Source organism: Babylonia areolata, chromosome 10 (assembly GCF_041734735.1).
Source record: "Babylonia areolata isolate BAREFJ2019XMU chromosome 10, ASM4173473v1, whole genome shotgun sequence".
Lineage (NCBI taxonomy): Eukaryota > Metazoa > Mollusca > Gastropoda > Neogastropoda > Buccinidae > Babylonia > Babylonia areolata.
Genome location: NC_134885.1, coordinates 11,212,181 through 11,222,180, shown reverse-complemented (window position 1 = coordinate 11,222,180; position 10,000 = coordinate 11,212,181). Strand labels below are relative to the sequence as shown.

Below are 10,000 nucleotides of genomic sequence, written 5' to 3'. Positions count from 1 at the left end.
CATGATACATGTATTAGGGCATAATATTTTATACGTTAAAATGTGACAGTATGGAATTAGAAATTAACATGATAGTTAGTCGTCATATTAACATGTACAGGGAAAATCCAGATAGTATACATACATGGATGTATAGGAACGTGTGATTTGTTGATCGAGATTATACAGAGAAAGTTTCACAAATGTGATTGACTGTAATCTATCTATAAATGTGTATATATACACATCTATCTATCTATCTATCTATCTATCTATATATATATATATATATATATATATATGTATGTATGTGTGTGTGTGTGTGTGTGTGTGTGTCCATACATATGTGTACAAACAAGCATTAAGAAAGAATATTCACATGTGTAGATGTCCCGATTGTGAATGTCAATTTCAACTGTCCATCATTCATCTTATAAACATTTTATGTCGCTTTGTTCAACTGCGAAACGTATGTATGTATAGCTGTTTTTTTTTTGTAAGGAACGAATCTGAATCTTCTTTCAAGACAGAACCTCTGCCCCCTTCGCCCCAAACTCTCCACCCGCCGCCGCCGCCCCAGTCCCCCGAGAGAAGAAAAGAAAAAGAAAAAGAAATCACACACGTACGTTTCCTTGCAGAATGATGCTTTTGCCTTTGTTTGAAGCGATCACTCTGACACTGTTCCCGTTCATCATCACTTCCAGCTTGAATCGTTGACACTGCAAAAAAAAAAAAATAAATAAATAAATAAATTAACACAAAAAACAAAAAAGTCAATCACACCTCGAAAGAAAATTCCGTCATAACGGAGAAAGAAAATGTTTTTACACATTCAACAACAACAACTGAGAGAAAAAAAAAAAAAGAAGAAGAAAAAGAAAAAACGAAAGTCCATCAAATTGCATGAAAATTCCATCACGCTCAAAAGTCCCGGCAAGTAAAATAAGAAGAATGGCCCATCAAATGTTCAGAGAAATTTAACTGTGATATCTCAAGTGTGTTAATATTCTTATATCCCCATATTTCATAACAGTATTATAAACCAGGTACAACCGTTGATTAATACAAAGCAAGGGTCACACACACACACACGCACATACACACATGCACACAAAAATGTACACACACGCGCACGCACACACACACACACACACACACACACACACACACACACTTCAGCAGTGGTTTTGGGGATGACGATATGTAACTCATTCCAGGGTAAATCCGTAATACCGATTGAGTGTGTGTTGCTTCCCTTGCCTTCGAAAGGGAAATCATCACCCTTCTTACAGTTTCACTTGTCACAGCCCCTGACTCATTTTGCGAGAAGCAAAATATATCTTTATATGAGAATAATTCTTGGAAATAAAGAGGATGTGAACCATACTGCAAAAAACAACAACGCACACACAAAAAAAGAACAACCGCGATTGAGAGGGCCCCATGTTACAACTGCCGTCACTCACACACACATGAACATTCATGCACACACACACACACACACACACACACACACACACACACACACACACACACACACACCTGAGAGTCAGTAGGGATTCAGATTGGACTGTTGCACAATTTTCGTGCAAAGACAAATCCAAGAAAATTACAGGGAACACAACACGAGATTTTATGCGTCCTGTATTGACTTAATGAAGGCATTTGACACAGGAAGTCATGAAGGGCAGTGGAACATTCTTCAAGGCTGGCTTGCCCTTCAAACTTCTTGGAAATCATCTCCCAAGTGCACCATGGGCAGACGGGCTGGGTAAAGTACGATGTTTCCGTATCTGATCTTTTTCTCGTTACTCATGGGGTTAAACATGGATGTTTGCTGGCACCAGCTATCTTCATTTATATTCTTTAGCATAATGGTTCAGAAAAGCCAAAGAGAACATCTCTTGGAATCCGCATCTGTTTCCAGACTGATGAGAGCATTGCCTCTTGATACATACCAGAGTCAGCTAAGGGCTCCTTCTGGAACCTGAGAGCCAAGGGAGCTCTACAAATTACTGTTTGTCACAAGAGATTTCGCTGTGTGAAATTTGGGCTGCTCTCCACAGGCATAGTACGTCTCTAAAGTGGAGTGCCACCCCCTTTTTAGCATGCCTGTAAGTGTACTTGTTTTTTTATCAAAGTGGGTTTTTTCTACAGAATTTTCGCCAGGGACAACCCCTTGGTAGCCGTGGGTTCTTTTACGTGCGTTGAGTTCTTGCTACACACTGGACCTCGGTTTATCGCCTCATCCAAATCACAATCCAAACCACCGCATTACCACTAGGCCACTACTCGAGATAATGATCGTTGCAGTTATTTTAGTGTGCTGAGATCATGTCGGGGTTTTTTTTTGTTTTGTTTTTTTGTTTTTTTTAATGATGGCAGTAATTGTGGTGTTTGAACATGACGATATTGTTTTGTTTTATTTGTTTTCGAATGAGAATACCAGTGCTGGCATAACAATATGATGACAACAATTTCTACATTAAATTAATCGTGTATTTTCGCTTGAAGGCAGCGCAATTTTACGTGGATTGTTATTGTATTGTCTTTTTGTGTGTTCCATAAACATCACTGAGCTGTTTGCACAAACATGCGAGACATTATATTCTTGTGTTTTGTATATTAATGTGAACTTCAAACAGTACCACAATAATAACTAGGGTAGTGTTTTAAGTGGACAGTGTTTGTGGCTTGTTACGCGGAGCTCATTCCGTCGTTCATTGTTATCACCCTCAGAAAATTAAATGCATTCAATTCAATCAGTCCAGTTCAGTTATAACGTTGACAACGCTACCATCAAGTTCAACACACACACACAACAACAATCTTACCTCGAAGATCTCCCCACATCCACATCTACACCCACCCACCCACCCACCCCCAGCCAACCCACCGGCGCTACATTCACTCACCCCCTGGGTCAGCTGTGAGCACAGAAACCTGCTGGGGGGTCTGCTGGTTGACGGAGAGGCGGAGCTTGAGGGAGAAGGGCTCGAAGCCGAAGTCCTGTTGGTTCAAGTAGTACAAAGGAACGGCGGTGCGCGTGGGGAAAGTATACTGCATGGAAGGGACGTTGACGTTGCCACTGGGCCCCGACTGGAACACTGCAGGGATCGAGGTCGTCATCATCAGCATTGTCGTCATCAGCATTGTCGTCATAGTCGTCAGCATTTGTCGTCGAAATCGTCATTGTCGTCGTCATTGGTGTCGTCATCATCTTCATCATTGTCGTCATCATTGTCGTCGTCATCATTATTGTCGTCGTCATCATCTTCATCATTGTCGTCGTCGTCGTCATTGTCGTCGTCATCATCTTCATCATTGTCATCATCACCGTCGTCATCTTCATCATTGTCGTCGTCATGGTCAATGTCGTCATCACCATCATTGTCGTTATCGTCGTCATCATCTTCATTGTTGTCGTCATACTCGTCATCATTGTCGTCGTCATCATCATCAATGTCGTCGTCATCATCATTGTCGTCGTCATAGTCATAATCAGTGTTGTCGTCACATCATTGTCATCGTCGTCATCTGCATCACTGTCGTCGTCATCTCCATCATTGCCGCCGTCATCGTCATTGTCGTCGTCATCGTCATCATTGTCGTCGTCATCATTGTTGTCGTCACCATCATCTTCATCATTGTCGTCGTCATCATCATTGTCGTCGTCGTCATCGTCATCATTGTTGTCTTCATCATTGTCATCGCCATAGCCATCGTCGTTGTGTATGTCGTTATGTATGTTTCATTGTGCTCTCCCTGTCTTGTTTTCCTCTAATAATTATGAGGCATGCTTTCTTCTATCAGTCATCATCGTTCCTGTTAATTTAACTCACTCAGTACGGCCAGTCCTCTCTTCTCCTCTACACAGACCCCTCGGATGTCCAGTGGGTGTCTGAATGACCCAACCTTTAGCTTCTGTCGTCAGAATTGTGGTATTCTTTGTCAACATTCACCTCTTCAGTATAAGAGCCTTCCGCCTGCAATATTTTGATGGTGGTAATTGGGGTGAAACGCTGTTAACGTCGTCTCTTTCGCCGTTCGTTAACTCACTCAGTACGGCCAGTCCTCTCTTCTCCTCTACACACACCCCTCGGATGTCCAGTGGGTGTCTGAATGACCCAAGCTTTAGCTTCTGTCGTCAGAATTGTGGTATTCTTTGTCAACATTCACCTCTTCAGTATAAGAGCCTTCCGCCTGCAATATTTTGATGGTGGTAATTGGGGTGAAACGCTGTTAACGTCGTCTCTTTCGCCGTTCGTTAACTCACTCAGTACGGCCAGTCCTCTCTTCTCCTCTACACAGACCCCTCGGATGTCCAGTGGGTGTCTGAATGACCCAACCTTTAACTTCTGTCGTCAGAATTGTGGTATTCTTTGTCAACATTCACCTCTTCAGTATAAGAGCCTTCCGCCTGCAATATTTTGATGGTGGTAATTGGGGTGAAACGCTGTTAACGTCGTCTCTTTCGCCGTTCGTTAAGTCAGTAGCAGTAGCAGCATAGTGGTTGAGCGTCATCACCAAAACAATGGTAACTATATATAATGATAATGATAACAATAATAATGATAACGATTTTAGTAACAATGATGATTAGCGTGATGATGATGAAGAAGTAGAAGAAGAAAAAAGACAAGCAGAAGAAGAAGAGGAAGAATGAGTGACATTTGTATGGCGCGTATTTCTCGAATTAACTCACTCCATACGAACGGCGAAAGAGACGACGTTAACAGCGTTTCATCCCAGTTACCATCATCAAAATATTGCAAGCGGAACGATCTTATACTGAAGAGGTGAATGTTGACAAAGAATACCACAGTTCTGACGACGGAAGCTAAAGGTTGGGTCATTCAGACACCCACTGGACATCCGAGGGGTCTCTGTAGAGGAGAAGAGAGGACTGGCCGTACTGAGTGAGTTAAACTGAGATTCAATGCGCTGGCAATCGCCCATTCACACTTAAAGTATCCACGCAAGAAAATGGCAAACCACACTCAACCACACACACACACACACACACACACACCTATGAGGTAGCAGAAAACAGCTTGAATTAACAGTGGGGGGGAAAAAAACATCACTAAAACGCCTCACAGAACAGATATAATGTATACCCACAAATGTTTAGCTCCCTTGTGCACGACCAATCGATCAGAAATCCCAAAATGTTTTTCACATTGTGTGTGTGTGTGTGTGTGTGTGTGTGTGTGTGTGTGTGTGTGTGTCTTCCCTGTTTGAAATGGTTTTCGTTTATGAATACTAAATGTAAAACAACCTATATTTTAACGCAGCTTAAATATATTTGTTGGATAGCATTTGGATATAATCTGATGCAATTTTTGACAGCAACAAGGTTTACTTACTCCGTGTAGCGAAGTTGAACGTGCGTTTCGATTGGCAACCTGAAAATATCGTAGCATTCCGATTAACAACATTGTAGATATTTCATACTTCAAGCAATATGAGTCAAACATGCACTGGTCAGTAGGCTACTAAAGACATCAACCACCACGACAAATGAATGAATTAGTTAACTTGATTTGTACAGGCCGGGCGCGTAAAAAAATTCCCACACTTATGGCGCCACACACACACACACACGGAGAGAGAGAGAGAGAGAGAGTCAAAACCAACAAGAAAGAATCAAAGAAAACGTCAACGACCTCCTCCCCGAAGGAAAAAAATCCAGACACTTTTGACACTAAAACTTCAAGCCTCGTTGGATTAAAACCCATGCTAATTTCACACCCTCACCCCACCCCATCCTTTACACACACACACACACACACACACCATCCCATCGCCTACGCTCTGCGATTCTCATCTCTCAACCCAAAAGAGGTGCAATTCGAAAAGAACTGACGTGTCAAGGTCACTGAAAAGGCTCTTGAGTTTGACTTTGCAATACGTTTAATTGGAGAGAGAGAGAGAGAGAGAGAGTATGTTGAGACAGTTACTTTTTTTCCTTGATATGCTCACAATGTTTTTGTTGTTTTGTGTTTCTTTTTTTTTCCCCCCATAAATTGTCACAGTGTTTCGTTGCTCTTATGACCTTCGATCGAGGCCGTAGTCATACGATCTTTGTCAGTTACTTAATCTATGTCGATGAATCTATTATTTCAAGTCGATTGGAAATCCATTGGCCATTTACATGGAACCACTATCCACAGACAGACAATTAAGGAGGTGGTCACACACACACACACACACACACACACACACACACACACACACACACACACACTCACACACACACACAGAGTTATGCAGATGTTTAACTCACTGTTGTAATTCATGTTATAATTCACTGTTAGTCACTACAGTCCTTCATAGCTCTTCGTTTTCCACTACTCACTAGAGTCATCCCACCACCTCTTCTCATGTACCCCACGCCTCATCTCCTATAAGCACAAATATTTTTTCTTTATTTTTTTTTCTTATCTGTACCCGTCTAATATCACTAAACAGTGAAAAGACGTTAAACTAAATCACACACACACACACACACACACACACACACACACACACACACAAGAGAGAGATAGACAGAAGAGAAAACAAGGACTGGATCATACCTGGGGCGATCGGTTTCGTGGCACAGATGTAGTTCTCATCCCGGACACACCTGCACAGTCCTCGACTCATAGCAGTGCCCTCCGCACACCTGACCACCTGGTCAAAGCCCTTGAACTTGAACTCGCACGGCGACACGTACTCCATGTGGGTGTCTTTGCATGCTGCTCAAAAAACAGGCATGTAATTTTGAAAATATTCTTGCCATAGCAGAAACAAACCTGATGATAGTACATAAACACACATAATAATAATAATAGTAATAATAATAATAATGGTATTTATATAGCGCTGATCTTGTGCATAGACAAATCAAAGCGCTTTCGCACCAGTCATTCACACGCATGCATGACTCTAAAACTGGAGAAACAGAAGACAAGGAAGAGGCGGGGAAGGGAGGCTATTTTGGGAAGAGGTGGGTTTTAAGGCCAGACTTGAAAGAGCTGAGTGCAGAGACTTGGCGAAGCGAAAGAGGAAGTTCATTCCAATTGCAAGGTCCAGAGGCAGAGAAAGAACGGCGGCCAACAGTCGAGAGTTTGAATCTGGGTATGCGTAAACAGAGTGGATCCGAAGCTGATCGTAGTGAGCGAGATGGATTGTAGAGATGAAGGCAGCCACAGAGATAGGAAGGGGCAGATTAGTGAATATATTTATAACATAGAGTGCTGATCTTGTACTTTATTCTGTGTGAGACAGGGAGCCAGTGGAGATGTTGCAAAAGAGGAGTGATGTGTTCAGATCTTTTCTTCCTGAGGACGAGTCGGTCAGCATATTGATTATGAGCGCCCTACTGGCAGCTGTCAGTTGGCTCTACCCAGGTTGACAGCCTGTTATGCAAACGACTCCGTATTTGCAAAGCGCTTAGATTGAATTTGGTCTCTGACCGAGGATAGGCACTATATAGCCGTTTCATCATCATCACAATTATCATCATCATCATCATCATTATTATACTCCGAGATCAAGGGCGCTATAGCCGAATGGTTAAAGCGCTTGACTATCAGTCTCAGGATCCCGGGTTCGAATCTCGGTAACGGTGCCTGGTGGGTAAAGGATGGAGATTTTTTTCCGATCTCCCAGCTCAACATATTATGTGCAGACCTGCTTGTGCCTGAACCCTCTTCGTGCGTATACGCAAGCAGAAGATCCTGTAATCCATGTTAGCGTTCGGTGGATTATGGAAAAAAGAACATACCCAGCATGCACACCCCCGAAAATGGAGTATGGCTGCCAACATGGTGGGGTAAAAACAGTCACACACGTGTACATACGTGAACGTGGGAGTTGCAGCCCACGAACGAAGAAGTTACGTGTTTTTTGTAGTTGTTTAAAGAATAGGATATAATATGTCTTTATTACTAAGTGTACCGGAGTCACACGGAATGTTGGGGGGAAGGGGGTTGCGGTACTTAACAAAGTACGAACATATATCGAAAATCATACACAAACACAGTAGAAATTAGGATACATACAAGTGCATATCAGTATAAAAACTTGTGCGTACTCACACACGCACGCACTGTACACACACACACACGTTTGAACAGAAGCTGTAGATGGGGTTGATGACTAGATTTTCAGGTAGGTGTTAACAAATAATGAGACCAGGAATGAAACGGTTAACGAATAGTAAAGAGTGGTAACTCTCTCCATTCACAATGGTACACAACTTCAAGTCAGTGCTGCTTACGCGACGGATTCAGCTTGCACACAGTTAAATAAACGATACATTGGAAAAAACCCAGACACTTCCTCGAAAAAGGAAGCGCCGGGCCTGTCCTTATACCGATCATTTGACATGTGCACACAGCAGCAAAGACAGAAGAAATGTGCAAACACAAATTAGCTTTTATTCAAGACTGGCATAGCCTCTTTAACCCTGAACAAGCCACACAGAACACATAGACAATACAGAACAAACACATGGTTGCCTCGGTGGTTTTTTCCAATTGGAAATTAACAAATAATGGGCCAGGGGATGAAATGATTAACAAATAGTAAAGAGTGGTAACTCTCTCCATTCACAAGTCAGTGCTGCTTAAGCTTCAGGTAGATGGTTGTTATTTTTTTGCGTTAATTAATTAAAAAGCTATGAAGGGTAGTAACAAAATACTCCCAACTCACGATCACTAACAGCAGCAGGAAATCGGTCACACGGCTTGCACGCCCTTTGCGGGTCAGAGACACAGGCGCCACCGAGGGGGTGGTTCGAGTCTGGGGCGAAACGCTCCCCGACACTGCAGTTGTGGAAGGTGGAGGAGCGGGTGGCGCAGTGGTACTCGAAGTAGGTGTCGCAGCACAGCCCAATGAACCTGCCCACCCGGCTTGGGTTCGAACCGCAGTTCAGTTGGTTGTACCCTGGTGGTTTTGACGAAACGAAACAATGTGTTTTGTGTTTTAGGGAGAATTCAATGGAAAAGGGTGGGGGTGGGGGTGGGTGCGGAGGTGGGGGTGGGAGGTGGGAGTGCGTGAATGGGCAGGTGTGTGGGTAATGGAAGTGAGAGGGCGGGGGGGTTGAGGAGGTGGTTTGGGGGTGTGAGTGCTTGTGGTTAGATCCGTATATGTATTGAAGGGGTGGAAGGGTGTGTGTGTGTGTGTGTGTCTGTGTTGTGCTGTGTGTGTGTGTGTGTGTGTGTCTGTGTTGTGCTGTGTGTGTGTGTGTGTGTGTGCGTGTGTATGTGTGTGTGTGTGTTTGTGTGTGTGACGTGTGTTTGAGAAGTGGGGTCGTAGGGTCGAAATGTGTGTGTGCGTGTGTGTGTGTGTGTGTGTGTTTGTGTGTGTGTGTGTGCATGTCGGTGCGTGTGTGTGTGTGTGTGTGTCTGTGTCTGCGCGTGCACGCGCGCGCATGTGTGTCTGCGTGCATGTCTGTGTATGTGTGTGAGTATGTGTTTCTGTGTATTTGCGCGCGCGCGTGTGTGTGTATGCATGTATCTGTGTGCGTCTGTGTCTCTCAGTGTGTGTGTGTGTGTGTGTGTGTGTGTATGTTCTGTGCGCGGGCACGCGCGCGTGTGTGTGTGTGACTGCGTCTGCCTGTGTGTGCTTGCACATATAACTTTAACAACAACAACAACGACAACCCAATAACCGCCCACAACTCACACAACTGGCTGTCCCCTCCCTGAACGCAGACGCCAGACTCAGCGTCATAGAGGGTACCCTCGCCACAGTTGGTCAGCTTTCCCCCGTTGTTGCCGTCACAGTTGTAGAAGGTGCGAGGGTCGTTCGGGTTCTGGGCGTGGTGGGTCCCTTCAGCCACGTGGTACATGCTGCAGTCTGCACGGTCAATACCAGTTTCAGTATCAGTAGCCCAAGGAGGCGTCAGTCACTGCGTTCGGTCAAATCCATATATATTCCACAGGCTTCACCGCTTTAGCAAAGTTAGCGCTGCTTACATCGTTTATGACTGACTGAAAGCCAGCCCTAGTTCTTTGAGTGGGTCAAC

General features: G+C 43.9%; 1 protein-coding gene across 1 annotated transcript in view; it reads right to left on the bottom strand.

Moving 5' to 3' along the window:
• Positions 1 to 10,000, bottom strand: part of LOC143286447 (uncharacterized) — a 24,880-nt gene that overhangs the window by 5,729 nt on the left and 9,151 nt on the right. Inside the window, exons 3-8 of the mRNA XM_076594017.1 lie at positions 9,658 to 9,831; positions 8,683 to 8,916; positions 6,561 to 6,722; positions 5,349 to 5,387; positions 2,897 to 3,086; positions 606 to 699 (exon numbers count right to left, since the gene is read on the bottom strand). Coding sequence (XP_076450132.1) covers positions 606 to 699; positions 2,897 to 3,086; positions 5,349 to 5,387; positions 6,561 to 6,722; positions 8,683 to 8,916; positions 9,658 to 9,831 — 893 coding nt within the window. The remainder of the gene's footprint in view (positions 1 to 605; positions 700 to 2,896; positions 3,087 to 5,348; positions 5,388 to 6,560; positions 6,723 to 8,682; positions 8,917 to 9,657; positions 9,832 to 10,000) is intronic.